General features: G+C 41.5%; 1 protein-coding gene across 1 annotated transcript; it reads right to left on the bottom strand.

Moving 5' to 3' along the window:
• Positions 1 to 469: 469 nt before the first annotated feature.
• CRLS1 (cardiolipin synthase 1) lies at positions 470 to 19,834 on the bottom strand. Its single transcript, XM_081148961.1, has 7 exons — positions 19,390 to 19,834; positions 16,389 to 16,526; positions 11,470 to 11,599; positions 5,293 to 5,378; positions 4,399 to 4,467; positions 2,591 to 2,682; positions 470 to 1,425 (listed from the first exon to the last, which is right to left on the bottom strand). Exons 1-7 carry the CDS (start codon positions 19,693 to 19,695, stop codon positions 1,338 to 1,340), a joined length of 909 nt encoding a protein of 302 aa, XP_081005087.1. The 5' UTR covers positions 19,696 to 19,834; the 3' UTR covers positions 470 to 1,337.
• Positions 19,835 to 19,927: the final 93 nt, after the last annotated feature.

The following is a 19,927-nucleotide window of genomic DNA, read 5'->3' as shown; positions in this document are numbered from 1 at the left end:
AATGGCACTGTCCCTGCCTGCAGGCTTCACTGTGTTCCAGGCCAACAGTGGCTGAACAGCTAGTTTGGGAACAGGGAAGCCAGGACCAGCAGGCAACAGAGGGGCACACTGATCCAAGGATACCAAGAGGCATGAATTTTGCTTAGAACTTCTCATTTTAATTTAACACGGCTCAAAGGGCTGTTTAGATAATCGCATTATCTAAATAATTCCACATTGCACTTGAAATTAGAACCTGGGACAACAGGCAGCAATAGGCCTCCACGGATAAAGGAAGCACCAGCCTGGGCCCTTGTCTTCCTCTCCCTTATCTCCCCTTCTCCTAAACATGCTGGTGCAGCGAGAACAAGGGCTTTTAAATCTGATGGTCCCAAACCAACTAACTTTACAATGTGAGTGCAAGTGATCTATCTGAGTGCACTTTATGAATCAGAAACTATGCTATACAGAACAACCCAAGATGAAGGTACACTTTTTTCCAGATTTTTAATTCTTTTAACATCTTAACAAAGAATATTCCCCAAAGTTTAAAAAAGTTGAAAAAATACAGTTTCATTATTTACATAACATATGGGTACAGGTTCCAGTATCATTTAAACATTGCTATGTTAGAAATGCAGGGGGAAGGCATGATATAATTCACCGCCTCCGGGATAGTGCAGGCTCATGGATATGTTTTCATATTCCAGCGACCTCTGTTCCTTGTTATCCTGATAAATAAACTATTAGGCACCTGAGAGGTTGGAAGACTACTGAACATAAACTTTAATATCCTCTATTTTGATCTTTATAATCTCTTTACAAGTTTATTTCATCTACAGCTAAGCTACCTTTATTGTCATTATCCTAATTGATCAAATATTAACCACATGAACTGTTAATATGTACACCAATCAAATTAAACATAAAATGTGTAGCCAAGTTGTATAGGCTACATATATTTAAACCCAGGAAATTCCCTAGTGCTCTGTGAGCAATCTAAATTCCATTAAAGAGAAACGACAATTCTCTAGTTTCCATGCTCTGGTCTATTTTTTCTTAAAAATATTAAAAAATGACTGACAATAATTGGAATTGGTTCCTTGTAAGTTAATCAAGAAACCTAAGATTAAAAAATTCTAAATGATAGTTTTATTTGTATTTAAAAATACATTGGAAATTCTGCATATGCCCATGATCAAGCTTATTTTCAATGCACATTAAATATCGATGACATGGTTTGTTCTGACAAGTCCTTTTTCAAGCTGAACACCAAAATAGGGAGACTCCTGTACATTTCCACTGGCCCTGCCACCAATGATGTATACTGCTTCCTTGCTAACGATGATGGAGGACCTTCATCTGCCTTTTATCACCTGAACAGTTTTCCGACCATAATGATAATAACTGTAAGCTGATGCAGCTGTGGTGAAAGCTGTAAAACACCTTCAATAGAAAGAAAGAAAATGTAGTTGTCACGTCTAAAACTCAGTAACTGTGAGAATCATAAAAAACACATTGAAAAAAGTTATTTAAAAAGTAAAAATGGCTGTGTGGTGTAAAATTTCTTTTAACTACAAGAATTTAAATACATTGCTTTTCTTTACGACTTCCCTGGAATCAGTAATGTCAAACAACCTAGTTCATGAGCCCAAGAAAATGATGATAATCCTGGCAACTGTCACTTCTCCCGGGTGTCAGTGTCTTACACTCACTTTCACAGCCACCTCACCTTCCAGAGGAGGAGCGAGCCCCAGAGGAGTTGCTCAGGCCACAGAAACACACTAGAGCCTGCCTTGGCATCAACTCTGCAGCCATGTGCCCTTCTATTGCTCCACACTGCTGAGAGTATTAGGTTCTACTTCCTGAATATCTGAGTCATTTAAAATAAACTTCAGCTTTCTTTTCTGATTTTTCCCTTAAGTCAAGTGCCAGACTGACCAGGCTCCCTCTCTGAAGTCAGATCAGGGTGCTCATGGCTTGCTGAAAGCTCCCAACCAACAGGCTACTTTTTAGTGTGCCAAGCACTTCTCCTGCCACCAGGTGAGGTGTAGAATGGACCATCAAGACTCTATTTTTATTTGATCCCAAAGCTGTTCGTGCCAGTTTAATATTCTAAATTCACACATTAAGCACAATAACTCCTTTCTCCAAGTTTCCCTCCCACGCTGGCCTTTTCACTAGGCTGGACACACTTTCCCTTACCCACTCTCCTGCACCCCTGACGTTGCTCAGGGTCTGTCCTTCACCTAAATGGCCTCCCCACAGTCTCTCCCTGTATAAAACCCACCTAGACCTCATGGTTCAAATGCTATTTCATCCCTGAAGCTGTCCCTCTTCTTTCTACCTGGAAATATCTTTCCTTCCTCTGAAACCCCAACATATTATCTGTACCTCTCATCCCTTTTAACTTCCATGAAAGCTCCTAAAATATAACTTCTACATCCCTTATTTGACAGTAAGCTTCTTAAATGAATGGTATCAATTGTAAAATACAGCCCAGAGCTTTACCCAGTTGGTGCTCAATAAGCACTATAAGAACAAGCTGTAGGACTGCCACATTAAGCCATTTTGTTGACATCCTCAGAGAGTAATTATAAATTTAGCTTACCACAGTATCTGAAGGTAAATGCTGTCAGCATAATTGAAAACCGGAGCTGCCAAAGAAGCTGCCACCAAGATTAACTGGACTGCTGTGTTTACCTAAAAAAATTAAAGTCATAAATGAACAGTGACCACCAGATCCTGTTTCAAGTTCAAAAACCAGTGTAACATGACATACCCTCAGCACGCTTAATGTTCTAATATTCCTGCCAAAGCAGCTGGCACTCACACAAAAGGGTGAGCTGCACTGCCTGGCCCAGCTGTCTGCACAGCTGCTCTTTACAGAGAAGAGAAGGGCCACCGTCAGAAAAAACCACTATCTTGAATTTCCATAGCAATTCAGTATGTTGCAAAGTTCTTTGCTTTTTTTCCCCCAGCCCTGTGAATATGGAAATAATTTCACAGATGAAAAGGTAATGAAATTAGTTAAGTGACTTGCCTATAGTCATAGGAAAGTTACAGATCCGAACCTAGAACCCAGATTTCCCGGCACTTCGTTCAATGTTATCACCTGCCTAGCTGGCAAACGCATGGCGTTAGAACACTGAGAATGCATCCACCTCTCTGAGAAAGGCTCTCTGGAGGAAATGAGGTTTCCCTAGCCTACAGGACAGCACGGAAGCCAAAGGAGGAAAACAGAACCCGAAAGACACTGGCGACCCCTACCCATCATGAGAAGCGCTCTGGGGAAGATGGCTGAGGTATGAATCAGTGGGTGATGTGCCTACAAAAGCACCTATGTTCTATCATCCATTCTGCAGCCAAGTTACAAGAATTCCACTTTCTTTTAAAAATAAATAATAGCCTGGCCGGCATGGCCCAGTGGTTGAGCATCAACCTATGATCCAGGAGATCAAGGTTCGATTCCTGGTCAGGACACATGCGGGGTTGTGGGCTCCATCCCCAGCAGGGGTGAGCAGGAACCTTCATAACCTCTTTGATCAATGACTCTCTCAACATTGATGTTTCTATCTCTCATTCCCTTCTACGCTCTGAAATCAATAAAAAAATACTGAAATAAAGTAAAATAAATAAACAATAAAAATTATCTGGTGAACTTCTTGCAAGACCAGGGATTTGAGGTATTTGTCCCTCCACTTCTTTAAGCCACTTTCCATCTGCATCAAATTGCTGTATGTGATACAAATATAAGTGACCTGAATAAAAAAAAAAAAAAGCAACCCACATATGCAGGTAAAGGTCCACCCCAGGGAGTCTCTGGTTTAAAAGTAATCACCACTCTGTCCCAAAGATGACTTGCATCCCCAGCCCGTTAAAGCTCCATTACAAGGATGGGACACAGGTATGATTAGAGCAAACTTATCAAGGCCAATAGAAAAATAAATGTGGCTGGAGAGCCAGTAACAGTGTCCTCTCTGTCTGCAAAGATTGGCAAAGAGCTATTATTCTGAAGTGGGCTCAGGAAAATAGGATCGACAACTAAGAATAGCAGCTGTTTATTACACTGTGAATAAAACTTTCTCCTATCCCTTTCCATGTAACAATCGATCTTGAAAAGGAAAGGGCCTGATTATATGTTGCTTTCACCACAGGGGAAAACAGACAGGAACGTTCATAACCTTTGTGTCTACCTTCCCTAAATGGTCGCCCTATTACCCCATCTTAAATTCCCAGACCACCAACACAAAACACAACGCATATACTAAAGATCCACAAAGCTTTGAGGACAAGAAAATTGTGTTAATGACTGTCCATTACAGTCAATGCATTTTAAATTTGTCTCATTTTCAGTTGCTCCAGACTGAGGTTTGTATTCACTGTAATAAGCTTAAAAGGACGCTGGGTCTCTCTTACCTTGCTGATGAAGGTTGGTTTTAACCTTGCAGTGGCATAGCAAGGATTGAAATACTTAGACAGTGTTCGCTGGTAGGAAACAAAAAAAGATAAAGTTTACTCAATTTAGCTTCCAATTTAAAACAAACATTTTGTTATTATATGTTGGTAACAGTTGCTGAGTGCTTACCACATGCCTGGCTCTATGCTACAATAAGCCCTTTATCTACACCTTCTATTTTCCTAAATGAGCATTATCTACATTCTTTATAAATCATACATGGGTTACTGAAAGTAGATTTTAAAAATTTGTAGCTTTATTTGTCAATTCCTATAAAATTCTAACACAGTAACTATCAAAGTCTGCCTGATACCTCTTTCCACTAAATAAACTCAATAAATCTCTTTTACCACTATTTTCTTTATATTCACTGGATTGGGAGCCAAAAGATGAGGTCATTATGCTATGCTTATGTGCTCAAATATTTGTAAAACCAATATGGACATATGCAAATTAACCATTCCATGTTCATACAGCTATGATTTTAAAAGCCAGTTCTAGACAATCCATAGGAGTGGTTCCATTAGACAGCAAAAAGGTCTCGGTTATGCAGAATACTCCTAACAGAGTTTGGATAGGGCTAGCTGGTCTGGGTTTTATTGCCATCAGCTGAAAGGATTTGGACTGAAGACAAAAACATGCCTGTTTGAAACTGATCATTCATGTGTTCGCTGAACCACCACCAAAGCAAGATGGCAGTTAATGTATGTTTTTTTAAAAATTCTTGGTAAACAGATTAAAAAAAAATTGCAATAAATTATCCCCATAAAGTGAAACTCAGTACAACAGAGTGGTTCTTTTTTGCCTTAAATGCTAAGTAATAATAAAAGAATATTTTCCTTAAACAAACTCACCGGTGTTGGAAGAGTTCGATATCTGACATAAAAAACAGCAGCAATCAACATTACGTCTCTTGAAATTATCATATAAGTAAGTGGAACTGAAAATCAAATAAGAAATCATTTTGATTGGGATTTTTTAAATTACTAAGATACTACACATACAATGAAATCTCATTTAGCCTTTCCATAAACTGGTGTTTCTCATAAGTAAAAATTTTCGCTTTTTATAAACACCTATCAAAGGCTTAGGGTCCTTAGAGCAAACCACTGATTTTCATCTTCTTTAACATGCACTCAAAACAAAGTGAAGACTGTGGCTTTCAAAGTCTAGGTCTGCCTTTCAGAATATTAATCTTCTAGACCTCTTTTTGTTTTTTTCTTGCATGATTTAAGCTGCAATTAGTTATCAGTATCGACTCTACCCACTATCTCTTTTGTTATTTCTCAGCTTTGTGAGTTTGGGAGAAAGGATCACCATGCTCACTATAATCACATGGAATAAAATGGAAACGAGGTTGGAAAGGATGTCAGGACTCAACCCATTCTGGCATCTTAGGACCTGTGATCACTTGCTTCTACATTCTAGACAACTTTATAAACAGTAAACTTTGCTACATGTACCACTTGTGCAGAAACAAAATATTCTCATTCTTGTCTGGACCAGTTCCTACCCCAGCAATTGGTACTTTTTCTCCCACCCCCCTCATTCGATGACTTCTAATTACACATGAATTCAACGGTCAATACTTTCCCATTATTCCTAGGAGTCCACAGCCTGAACCCAGGGCCAGAGCCAGCAGACGGGTATTTGAGATGGACACCCAAGGAAGCCCCACTACTCCCTTCTGGAATGAGAATGTGAGTCAGGGGACTTGTTTCCCTTTGTACCCTTTGTGCTGTAAGAAGTCTTAACCATGAACATGTATCATTTTTATAAGGAAAAAATTATTTTTTTAAAAAAGGGGACAAAATCCTAAGGCTAAAACTCAGTTCAAAATGTTTCAATTACTAAAACAATCATTACACCCCCCCTTCCATAATCCTTTCAAACAGCTCTTGTGAATTACTTTTGAGGCTCTACTTATGGTCCTTTCTAGTTCTGACATTCTGTTGATTCTGCAACTTGAGAAAAATCTCACTAGTGAATTACAGATTTAAAATTTAAATCTCTGCTGGTCACAGCTATGATGTGTTGACCCTTGGCAAGTCCTAGATGACAAGACTATCCCAAAGAGAAAATGGTTCTCCACGCAAGTCATGGCATTTGGAGCACACAGAAGACATAGTAAATGAACCAAGTAACAAAAGCCAGCCTGCCATGATTTTTAGGGGCCTTTTTGTGCCTGTGAAACAAATGTTTTATAGCAATCATTAGCTAGCAACACCTAACAGCAACTGGATTTTAAAATGCAGCAAAATCACACAAATTACATATAGTAAATCTCCTAAGCATAACTTCAGATGAAAATGAACACCTATTAATGAATTTCATCACCACAGGGAAAAAGGAGTGAGACTTAATCCTAAATAAGAGATTTCTGCAGAGAAGATGAGACGATTCAATGCACTGCAATGGGCTCCAGTTCTATTAACTACCAAAATTACAATTTATGAAGCACTGTTTTAAGTCTTTCATACATACTGTCATTCAATCTACATATCAACTACATAAATAGGGATCGTCATTACCCCCACTTTACAAATACAGAAATAAGCCTCAGGCAGACTGTATAACCCCGCCAACGTCACCCGTCAGTCAGCAGAGCCGGAAAATGGATCCTAGGTCCACGGAGCTCACAGCCCATGCTTTTTCGGCACCAACAATTAGCATCTCTGGAATCAACTTACCCTCTGTAACAGTCTATTTGAGAAAGAACTGTGAACAAAATCAAAGGTTCCCCAAGCTGACTGCATCACACAGTCGCTGGGGAGAGCCTCATAAAAAGCACAGAAGGAAGCTCCCTGGGGAAGTCTGCTGCACTGGGTGATCTCTAAGCCTCTGCCAACTGACAGCAGTCACACAGGCTCTTACTTTGGTTTTTTGGGCAATTTTATCCAGTTCCCTCAGTTTCAAATCTTCTAAGTGATCCTTCTTTCTCTCCGGGCCTTCCCCTCCCTTTTCTTCCGGAGCTAGAACAGCTTTCCTTTGCCTACCAGGTGTGACAGCATGGTGGTGGGGCGGGAGGGTGTAAAATCTGTCAGGGGCTGCCCCAGGGTTCTTCTCACTACTTGCTAACTCGTCTGAAACAGTTAATGTCTGCAACAAGGAAGTGCACCATGGGCAAATTTTATTAGCGTTAAAGGGAAATAATAAAATTAAGTCGCTTGTACATATTAAAAGTGGTCATTATCAATACGGGTTATTGTATTGAAAACAACAAATTTAATAGCAGATTACTCTAGAAACTGATGTAAACCAGCAATGAGTACCTGCTCTAGAGCAAACCAGAAAGAAAATGACATGAAAAGGAGCCATGACCTGGTAAATGTGGCAGAATACACATTAAGTAAGTAGAAATTAACTCAGACTCAGACCCTACACTGCCATAAATGTAACAAACCAAAAAATTTGTTTTACCCTCTCTCCTCTTCCAGAGGAAGAGCAGGAAAAGCAGAATTACTTATGATCCTAGCCGAGGAAGAACGCAGGCGTCTTACTCTGGAAGCAGAGGCTATTCAAATCAAAGTGGATGGGACTTTTACAGAAAAGCAGTGTAAGAAGACACAAGACGGCATATAGCATCCCTCCCTCCAAACCCGTCTAAAACGACAGTAAAGGACTGAAAGGATATAAAGTCACAGAGACAAGGAGAACAGGGAGACTAAGTTTATTAGTAGTAACTACCCCAATAGAGTGGGGAGAGCCGGAACCTACGTTCTTCACAAAGGGAAGCCCACGAGAAGCAGGCCCTCGGGCCCCTGCCCTCCCCAGCACCATTCGGCCAGGTCTCTGTGCCAGCCTGTGGCTCTCTGCAGCTAGGAGTGGTTTTTACAGTTTTAAATGGTTATGGTGGAAAACCCAAGAGTGCTATTTCTCAACACATGAAAATTATATGAAATTCAATTTCTAGTGTCCATAAGCAAAGTTTTATTGAAACACTGCCACACTCATTCATAAATATATTTTCTATGGCTGTTTTCACACCACGATAGCAGAGTTTAATGATTTGGTTGCAACAAAGACCACACAGCCCACAAAGCCTCAAATATTACTATCTGGACCTTTATAGAAAAGGTTTGCCAACCCTTGTTCTACATGTTATCTCTGAACACTGGGTTCACCGGGGTACAGTGGGATTAAGTGAAGGTCAACATACTGAAAACTGAGATACCCCCACCCCAAGCTTCCTCCCATGGCTTAGCTTCCAAACCACTGGAGGCAAGAAGAGCTTTTCTCTCTACAGAACAGACCTAAAGGTACTGAGAATTCAGGGTCATGCCCGGTCCCTGTCTTTCGCCCTAAAGGGAAACACACTACCCAACAAATTCCACCAATGCCCAAAGAGAGCTCATTAACATATTATGCCTCCCTAAAATATAAGTAGGCAGCCAAAGATCAACAGACATTTCAGCCAAGTCTCCATTGCAAAAGAGAGACCAAAACAAACCAGAAAAAAAGGAATCTGAAAGAATGGGGGTAAAAAACAACAACAGAAAAGCTTAAAAATAAAAATACAAACAGTCATATGCCACTTAAAAACAGAGACAGGTTCTGAAAAATGTGTCATTAAGGTGATATCGTTGTACAAAAGAAGAAATACACTGTCATTAATTACAGACAACACATAATTGAGGATACAGAAAACCCAAGACTTTATTTACATTATGTCATTAGCATAAGAGTTTAGCAAGTTTTACCAGACACAAAAATCAGCATGAGAAAAAGAACTGATTTTCATCTATCAACAGTTATTACAAAATGAAATAAAAAAAACTACCATTTATAAAATCACCAAGATCAAGTACCTAGAAATGAATCTAATAAAAATTATTTATTACCTCTCTAGGGAAAACTAACATTTTGACATTTTTAAAAGCTCTAAATAGAGCAGATATATCACGTTTGTAGACTGGGAGACTCAATGTTGTAAAGATATCAATTCTTCCAAACAGGACTATAAATTCAATGCAGTCCCAACTAAAATCCCAACAGGATTTTCTGGGGAACTTGAAAAACTGATTCTAAAATTTACAAATGGAAAGGGGTAAGAATACCAAAGGTGGAAGGACTTGCTCTACCAGATGTCAAGACTTTCAGCAAAGTAATAATTACGAATGGTATTGGTACAAAGACAGACAAATCAATGGGGGAAAAATCTGGACAATCCAGGCATGAACCCATGTACATATGGACATTGAAGTGAGTCTGAAAGTCTACAGAACAGGCTCCTCAGAACTGAGTGAGCTCTCTGGATCTCAACTTAGTTTATGGCCACATGGCAGCACGCCAAGGACACTTGCTCCTTCTGTGGCAAAACCAACAGGAAGTGACAAGCTGTAGGGAGCTGGCACTGTGGCTCCTGCATGAAAACAGACCAGCAGAAGCTCCACAATTTGAAATCTTACTAGCTTACAATAAATGGATTAATTTATGTAACAACAAAACCTGAGTGAAAATAATCTGCAATTGAAAATTATGGCCAGTTCAAACCTCAATCAAGCAGGAAGAGTAGAATAACATTTCAGATGTCTACTAGATGAGATTTTATGTGTCCTAGAATCAAGGCATTTTAGAGCTCTAAAAATGTGATTGCCAACTGCATCCTTACACAGGAAACTGGCAGTTGCCCCCCATCAACAGAAGGACCTTTGCAAGGAAGCCATGGAAGCCTGGAAAAATAGGCTCAGCACAGAAGAGAGAAAATGGGAATTTCCAGAATGATAGTGAAGGGAAGTCTCAGTTTGGAAAACCACCAACACCAATTTTTTAGGTAAAGCTCACAGCAACATTATCCATAATACCAAAGCCTGGAAACAATACTATGTTTAATTGGGAAATACCTGGCTAACTTTTGTAAAATAAAACCAAAAAATACAAAATAATTCTGAAAAATGGGAGGAACAAAAGTGCATGAGGTCATTCCAATTTTGAGTGTCAGCAGAATGTTCCTCAGTTCTTTTTCCTACAAAGTATCTGTGTTTATTAGGATGAGACGACTCTTGCCCTTTCAACACTATCAATCATATACTAACACAATTCTGACTTTCAAAGCAGCACATAAATATAAACATTAGTCCAATTCACTTTTTAACTTGGTATGGGAATTTAAAAGCCTTAGGGTAATGGTGGAAAAGAAGGCCTAGACTGAGGATTCTGCACCAGACTGAAACTTCTTCCTCTTGAATGTTAGTACTACATGCTATTTACCCAAGGACCATGGGGCGGCTTCTTTGTTCTCAGATTCTATTTTGAACTCTTGGAAACAGTTTAATCTGAACCAAGGGAGAAAAACTAATAAATACAGGTAAAGTGAAAAATGAAACACCAGAAAAGCACATGCAAAACACAAAGCAAAAAAATCATAAAATTTTGTTATAGAAAGAGTATTCAGATAATGTAATGTACAAGCTAACATGCATGATTTGAAATTACATAGTGTCTAAGTAATAGTAATGTGAAATTTTAGACATCTTCAGGGTTTTAGACCTCTCATTTATTACGATTAAATTGTACTGAGGAAAACTTTAAATTGCTTTTAAAAAGCTAGTAACTAAGAATTATATTATAACACAGTTTCAAAACAGTCTTAGGGCAGGGGTGGGGAACTTTTTCTGCCAACGGCCATTTGGATATTTGTAACACTCACGGGCCATACAAAATTATCAGCTATGAAAAAAGCTCCTAGATTTATTGAATTTGAGTCCCACACGCAGTTGCCTTGGCAGGGCCGGAAGTTCCTGACCCCTGCTCTAGGATAATGTGAAATGGCACTGTGCAATAGTACATGCTCAATTTTAATTTTAAACAATCTTATTAAATGAATCCTATTCGTATAATAATGACATAAATTCTAAAGTAAAACAAATAGCTTGACAAGCAAAGAGTTCAATAGTTTAAAATTAAGGAAACAGTTTAAAGTTGAAAAATATATTTTTGGAACAAAAATTATGTCTATCAAGAGAAACCCCAAGCTGACCAACATCCTTCTTCCCTGTGCTATTAAAATATACGCATGGCGGCGTTCTTACCTGGAATAAGATCTGCATAGGTCAAGCTAACATATAAGATACTGATAAGTATTTTATCAGCAAGTGGATCAAGAGCACTTCCCAAAGCTGATTTTTGACTGGCCCAGTTTCGAGCAATAAATCCATCCAACTGAAAATAGAAGTTGTTGTTTTTTAAATACATGTCATAACAGGCACAGAGTAGATATCTTGAAGAGATACCAGAATAACAACTATACTTTCACAAAATGCAAATAAAATCTCTTCTGTTTCTTAACCCCAAACCTTCTATAGTACTTTTCTTTCTCAAGGCCGTCCGGTATTTCTCAATGTTTTCACAATGTCCCTTTGTGGGATGAACCCAGACATAAATTTACAGATGTATAAATCCCCCCAAAACTCACAGAAAACATGAGTGACAGAGCATGGACTAGGAGGCCCCTCTCTTAAGCCCTGGACTGGAGGGGCCTTTACTGGCAAGGACTTCCCTTTAACTGTGAGACTCACTCCTACCTACTTTTCTATAATATTGTCCAACTCCCTCAGTTTTAACTGTTATTATTTTCCTTTTTTTTTTCTTTTGCTTATTTAGTGACACTGTTAATTCCACATCTGGATGCACTGGCATGACTGATATTTGAATAAAAAACTCAATTCTCTATGCCTGCCTTAATATGAAAATTATTTATTCAGTATTTTTGCAAACAAAATATATTTTAAAGCAGAGGTCATACCTGGTTGCCAGTGGGCCAAATGGGGCCAGCAGGCTTTGTATGACCTGCCCAGAGCTTTCAAAAATATAAATCAGTTGCCAATATTCAAATATCCAAAGTCTTACCACAAAAATCCAAATCTCCAGGCCCACCCTGGGGCCACAAAATGGACTGAAAACAAGTATCACCTATCCTCATTAAACAAGGCAGATATTTTCAGGTTTTCAAGTGTCTACCTGGCTTTTACTAACTTTAAGCTTCAAAATTGTTTGAATTTTCTAGTCCTACTTTCAAGGTAAAAAATCAACTTAGGTGTAATTTAACATGGTACATCTTCACAGGATAAGTCAGTCTTCCATATCTCAAGTATTCCAGTGAGTTAGAGGAGACAGCAGTAGCACAGAACAATCGTTAAGAACTTGGTCTTTGCAACAGAACATAACTGGTTCAAGTCCTGGCTCTCCCAATTGCTATGTGGCCTTGGGCAAATTATCTGGCCTCTCTAAGCCTGTTTCCTCATCTGTAAAACAGACAGTATCACCTACCTCAAAGGCTTGGTTGTCTTCAGTAATCAACATTTAGTAAATCTTCCCAAAAAGCAGTTACTAGATATTACTACTGCAACTGAAAGAATCTATTTTCTTCTTAGGTAGAGCAGATGTAAAACTGACTAACAGGAACTACCTGGAACTGTGAGTTGGGGCCTTGGAAGATTCAGCTTTCAGTTTAGTTTCTGATCTCGGGAAACTAACCTCCCATTTTTTCACACCATCACCCTCTCATCCTCACTGTTCCTCTACCCACATAGATTCCAAGGTCATCACCATCACCACTCTGAAACGCCTGTAACTCCTACTCTAATCTCCCTTAATCCTGCTTAAACACAGCTACCCATGTACTCCAGTCAGGCCTGCACCCGAGCAGCTGAACACTGATCAAGAACAACACATAGCCCGGCTGGTGTGGCTCAGGAGTCGAGTGCCGAACCATGAACCAGGAGATCATCGCTTCAATTTCCCACCAGGGCACATGCCGGGTTGCCAGCTTGATCTCCAGTAGGAGGTGTGCAAGAGGCAGCTGGTCGATGTTTCTATCTTTCTCCCTTTCTCTCTAAAATCAATAAAAACATTAAAAAAACAACAACACATAAATGGGCTGATTGATCTCACTTCAAATTCATGACCAAAAATCTCCTGTGGGCACTCAATACAGCCTGGCACCCTATATCTGCTTACCTTTTCTTTTCACACTGTCTGCTCTCACCTCAAACCAACTCCATCCCTCCCAAAGCCTCTCTCATGCTACATTTTCCATGAAAAATAGAAACAGACTGTCAGCAACCCCTTATATTCCCACCTCCAAATCCACCACTTTCTGGCATCCATTCATTCCCTCTACCTTCCAATCCCTGATCCCTGATCCCTGATCCCAGGTCCTCTCACCTTCTGTAAGTTGCTTTCCTCCTTCCCACCTCCCCTGCATCATCAGTCTCTCCCTTCCTACCTGGTCATTTAATTAATTAGTTAATTAAGAACAAAATTGTCCCCAATTATCTTTAAAACTACCCTTTCTTGACCCTATTTTTTTATTGCCCATAAGGCAAAACTTCCTCAAAAGGATGTTTATTGTCATTACCACCTCACATTTGACCCCACCAACCCACCCTCTACAGATGTCCCCAGTCACGACCCCCAGTAAAGTCTACATCTTTGGCTTACTTGACCGCAACACAACTGAAGCCCTTTCTTCACCTAACTTCTGGGACCCCTTACTGCCTAATATTCCCCCTCTCTCACAGCTCCTCTTTCTCAGTGTCGGTTACTCTTTTCTTTTCCACTGCCCTATCTGCTGCTCATTTCTCTGACCCCTCCCTCTTCTTTCACCACAGCCTAGATGACTCTCCCAGACTTGACCATCTATATGCAGAGACCTCTCAAATCTATCTCTGACCATGTCCTCCTCCAACTCCACGCTACTGCATTCAATCTACCCCACTGATCACTCTGTGAAAAGGCATAATAGTTCTTGGTATTTTTCCACAAACCATGCCCTACCTTACATGTTGCTAATCACAGAAAATGTCAACCTCCATGTAACTGCTTGTTAAAAAGAAAATAATTAACAGCCTATCGGTCACAATTAACTCCTTTTTCTCACCCCACACATCCAACCCCTCAGCGTATCGATTCTATCTTCAAAACACATCTTAAACCTATTCGCTTCTCTCCCATTCCAAACTCCCACTCCAGTTCAAACTACCAAAACCACACCGCCCATTACTGTGAGCCCCCTAACCAGCCTCTCTGCTTCCACTCTCGCCTTCTTATAAGCCACTTCCCATACACAGCATAAATCAGGCCTTGTTAGTCCCCTGCTTGAACCCTCCATGAGACCAGCCATCTGCCCAGCAGCCATTCTAGAGGCATCAAAACCGCTATGGAATAAAAGTGAAATATGGTGCCAGTTAACTCAGGTTTACACACACACTGTCGTATATATTTAGAAAAATGTAAATGAGGCCCCTCTCATTCGGTGAATATTACAATCTCATGTGGCAGCTAAGAAAAACTACCAACAAAAAAAGATCAATTCTCTCTCATCAATATTTCTCTCTATCCCACTCCCTCTCTCTCTAAAATCAATAAAAACATATTTAAAAACAAAGGATCAACTCCAGGAACGAAAAAAAATTTCATTATCAGTATAAATAGCCTTGGACAGACTTGGACACCATATTAATAATGAGCAGAGGCCTTCAGACTACAGAGATAAAAGCAGGGCTAAGAAGAGACTGTGAGAATGGGGAGTGGTGACACACAGGCCCTGGACTCTGCAGAACAGAGGTGACAGCCATTTTAAGGCCACAGTGGATGCACATCTAGAAACACCCTACAACAACGCAAGGCCCTCCTTCGTTTATTTTTCGTTAATCCTCACGTAAGGATATTTTTTCACTGCTTTTTCACAGAGAGTGGAAGCGGGGGAAGGAGGGAGAAAGAGAAAAAAAAAATCCTGCAAAATCTTCAGTCAATTCCATACTGCTCACCAGAGCTATCAGGCAGGTGGAATTCTGTTTCTACCAACCTCAGAGGCAACAGCAGATGTTACAAAGAAAGATGCTGTAAAACTTTTATTAATAGGAAATTAGTTTCTCTCTATTCTCACAAAATACTTAGCAAAGCTTTGACATATAAATCTGTTTTTAGAGGCACCAAATCATTGCTGCTTGTGCGGGTCCTCACATGGACCTAGGCCAGCCTTGTACAGGAATACACTGCCTATTTCTACACGCTAACTTTGCCCCAATTCAAATTTTTCCTCTACCTTTCCCCCACGTCCTTCAACTGTGTTACTGTAGGACATGTAGTTTTATAAGCCACTTCAAATCCCTTATGAAACGAGGCAGGAGATAAATACAAGCAATGTCATGTATGAAGATGGCTGGTCAGTCCATGAAAGCCTACTTAACTCACAATGTAGCCTTCTCTTAGAAATTATTTTCTAAGTTCTAATTGGAGATAGCCCAAATAAATTCTCTCTTCTATCCCCCAACTGACACAGTGGTGCCAAGGAGCACCTCTCTCCTCTGTCCATCTGCTGGGGGAGTAGATGTTTCTCTCTCTCCCTAATGCCTAATGCCCACCCAGGTGAGGGTAATGCCTAATGCCCACCCAGGTCAGGGTAATCTGCTGGGTGGTAGAAGGGAATGACACAGGAACCATGGACCAAATCTGTGGGGTGCCTGTGGCCTCTCCCACCAGCATAAACCTGAGCAGAGCTCTGGCCTCTACAAGCTACCTGATCACAACAACTAGCCAACTGTTTTCCTGCCTGCCAGTAAAAACCAACTATTGGTGAAGATCAGAATATTTCTATTACAATAAATAGAAAAATAGTGTCACAGCTTCTTTCCTTTGTTTCTATCCCTAATGCAAGTACTTCGCTCCCTGGGAATTTCTAAGTGTTTTTCCATTATGAAGAAGTTAAAACCCAAAGTAAAAAGCTCCCTCTCCTATGCCTCCATACAACTTCCACTATCTTCCTTAGATCATACAACAGAGTCCCACACAGATGCTAAAGACGAGTCCTTACACAAAGTACCAGGTGAAATTCGTCTTGAGGATTCCCTTCCAAGAAAAGGCAGACTAAGGCTGAGCTAATTCCGTATAGTAGAGACCCTGGGATATGGAAGGGGAGCGACACAGAGGAAGTGACTTTATAACTTACCAAATCAGTTAGCCCAGCTAAAGCAAAAACTCCTAGTGCAATATTAAAATCTTCTTCAATAATCAAATAGCCCAAAACTGGGGCCAAGCCAATTCTCGTCATTGACAACATATTTGGGATTGTCCATGGGTTTTCATACTAAAACAAAAAGACAACAAAATTTAAATTAAATTCATACTTTAAGTAAATATATACATTAGAAAAATACACTTTATAAACTTCAGGGTTAGATTTTAAATTTAGAACTTTAAACTGAGTTTTAAAATCTATTTTTACAGACATCGCTCTAGAACTGTCAAGAATATAGAAGATGAAGATGTATCATGTACCCAAAGGTAGACTAAAATGTCTACAAGAGCCCTGGCCTGTGTGGCTCAGTAACATGCCACTGGTTCAATTCCTGGTCAGAACCCATACCCAGGTTGTGGGTTTTGATCCCCAGTCAGGGTGCTCAGGGTGCATACAGGAGGCAACCAATCAATGTTTCTCTCTCACACCAATGTTTCTCTCTCTCCCTCTCCCTTCCCCCTGCTCTCTCTCTAAAAAAAAAATTTAAAAATCAATAGAAATATTTAAAAACTAAAAAAATAAAGTGTCTACTATACATAGAGTAGGTTTCTTCCTGAAGAAAGAACAAACATGTATTATCCACCATATAAGTGAAACCTTTAATATATGACCTCACCATTAGAATTCAAAACTTTAAACACTGCTTTTAGAAGTGAAACTTCAAGAAGATCTTATATTTCAAGAAGATAGTCTAGAAAGTGTCAGGGGGGAAAAAAACACGAATTATCAACCCCAGGCATTCTGGCTTAAAAATATTTATTGCAAATAACCTCCCTCACTCCTCTACACATACCCATCAAAAGAATGCTAAACGATACACTTTATTCTGTTAATAGGAATAAAGAGGGGAGGAAAACACTGAATTCCACCACCTCACTACTAAACTGGAGAACTGCTGGAAAAAACGGAACTAGGAATAGGGATTGAGATTCTTAGGAAATAAAGGGAAATCTTGGAAAACTGTTCAAAATAGCCACAGAGATGTTAAGATCCCCGGAAATGTCCCCAACTAGAAACCAGGAGCTTTCCAAGCTCCCCTGTCTGTGGGAGTGTTATGATTCCTTGAAACTTCATTTGGAGCCAAGCTGTCTGAAGTTGGCACTAACAAAAGGGCGGCTTCTTGGCAGCTGCTCTGAAAAGAATTCCTTCCTTGCCAAACAATGTTTCAGGAGAGGGTATTTCAACTTTAAAAAACCTTAGCCTGGCGGAGCTGACACCCTGTACAATGGGGTACAGAAATAATACCAAGAAAATGTCTCTCCCTAAAGCCTAGGTTCTCCCCCCAGTGAGTCAAGACTGCCAATTCCAGCCCATGGGGCTATCTCACAAGACTAACCCTAGTCAACCTCTTTCTTAATCAGTAACCAATTTGCCTGAACCTTAACCTCGATTCTTTAAAAAAAGTGGTCAATTCCATTTCTAAAGACATCTTTTAAAATTCCATGGAGCATACTGTAAGAAAACAGAGTTCTCTAAAGATACAAAGTTTGTGTTTTTAAACAGAACCTGGCAAGAAAAGTTCACCTCAGCTTGGCAGGATAATGGGGTTATTAGGATCAGGTGGCAGAAAACCATCCTTGAAAGCTCCAGAAAAACTTCAGATTCTCCAGGAAATAGCCACCAAACAAGAAGCAATACAAACCTCTACCCAGGGGCCTTTTATTGAAGATAAAAGACCACATTATATAATTAAATGGAAACATTCCTAGGATATATTCCAAATTCAAGTTCAAAGGTCAGAGTGTTTCAGAGTCCAGAGAAAAAAGTAACTCTGTTGACCACATACTGTGGTACAAAACAAGTCAAGTAACGGATTCAGTGTTACAACAACTCATAGAGGAGGGGAAAGGACAGTTCATGACTGAGAAAAACAACACAGCAGAAGATCAGAATAACGAGGCCCACAATTAATTTCAGATATTCGTGGGGGAAAATCAAAGACGAAGCTGCGAACAGCAAGATCCCTTCACCTGTTGAATTAATAAACCAGGCTGAATGCAGGGAAACGGGTTCTTTTTAACGTCACATAAACGACTTCAGTCAAAAAAATGACCTCACTTATTTATAATCATTAAATCTGTACATTTCTGAATGGAAATTAAGAGAGCTAATCTCAGACCACCCAAATAACCTGTGGCATACTTGACCAACTACTGCCGCTCTGGGAAGGACTTCAGGCAGCATATGGCAACCTCAAAGCATCCAGCACTCAGACCCTGACATGCTCTGGTTAGGAGGCGGAGACCCCTGCCAGGATGCGGCCACCTCAACCCATGCTGCTCAACTCAGCAGAGCAGTGCAGGGGCCCACTGAAGACCTAACAATTGAAGATGTAATAATTGCATGAGCCCAACATGACATCAAAAGCTCTCCCTACATTCATGCTCTGGTGTCTTCTCCTTGGGCAAGTGTTTCAACGGGTAAGTAGACAAATGTTTCCCTCCGTTACCTCAAGAGAACGTTAATCTTTTTTTGTAATTAGACGTTAAGGAATCTTTCAACTACGACTTCAGTTACTTAATTATCATTCATCTTGTAATGTTGCCAAAGGTCAAATACTAGTCAACCGAACCCGCACAGGCGAACGGGAAGGCCTGTGTGGCTTGCTGGTGATTCCACAGGCTTCCCCTAAGCTCTAGAGATCGCTGCATTAAATTAAAAATAGGCTTTTACAAGACAAGCGAGGCTGTTTACCACAGCGGCGGCGAGCGGGGGCAGGAGGGGCGCACAGCGCGGCCGGCGAGGCCGAGGCCGCGGCGGCCCCTCTCCACCCACCCCCGGACGCCCTGCCCGCCTTCTCTCGGGAAACGGTTCAGAAGTTCCGCAACCGGAGCGCCGACCGCCCGGCGACGCGCGTTCCTGGCGTCCAGGACAGAGCCCCCGCAGGGCCAGCCACCCCGACCCGGGGCTGCCCCTTCCCCCCGGTACGTACCAGGCTGGCGGCGCCCGCTGGGCCCCACCGGCCGCCCCGGGGCTCCGCGGCGGCCCCGTCTCCGGCCGCGGGCCCGGGGGCCGCCTTCCCGGCCCCTGAGCAGTGGCCCCGCGGGACTGCCCCGGGCCGCCACAGGCCGAGCGCGGCCGGGCGCAGCCACCAACGCCCCGCCAGGCAGCCCAGGCAGATGGGTGCGGGCGGCAGCAGGGCCCGGAGGACGCGCCCCTTGCCCGGCCGCGCCCCCGGCGCCCATGCGGCCCCGCGCAGGGCCCCCCACGAGCCGCGCGCCACGCGCGAAGCCAGCATGGCCCTGCGGCCGCGCGGCGCGGATGCGGGCGGCGAGGGCTCAGCAGCCTGGGGCACCGACGAGCCGCTTCCTCGTCGAGCGCCCGCCGCCTCCGAGGGCCGAGGGCACTGCCATACTTGTTCCCAAACTGCAGCACGCTCTTCTTATACAGGTAGCCCGCAGCCGCCAAGGGCGGACGGCCGCCTTCGCGACGCTTTTGCGACACCGTGGCCGCCGGGCTTCCCAGCGCCC

This window comes from Miniopterus schreibersii (genome assembly GCF_964146895.1).
Source record: "Miniopterus schreibersii genome assembly, chromosome: 10".
Classification (NCBI taxonomy): domain Eukaryota; kingdom Metazoa; phylum Chordata; class Mammalia; order Chiroptera; family Miniopteridae; genus Miniopterus; species Miniopterus schreibersii.
This window is presented reverse-complemented; position numbering and strand designations above follow the sequence as displayed.

What these genes read in the sequence shown, in the direction of transcription:
- CRLS1 (XM_081148961.1), bottom strand. Translation starts at nt 19,695, where the DNA reads ATGCTGGCTTCGCGCGTGGCGCGCGGCTCGTGGGGGGCCCTGCGCGGG. An exon ending in CAGCGGGCGCCGCCAGCCTG is followed by an intron (nt 16,527 to 19,389) that starts GTACGTACCGGG and finishes TTTTTGTTTTAG; the next exon opens with TATGAAAACCCATGGACAAT. An exon ending in TAGCTGGGCTAACTGATTTG is followed by an intron (nt 11,600 to 16,388) that starts GTAAGTTATAAA and finishes TTCTATTTTCAG; the next exon opens with TTGGATGGATTTATTGCTCG.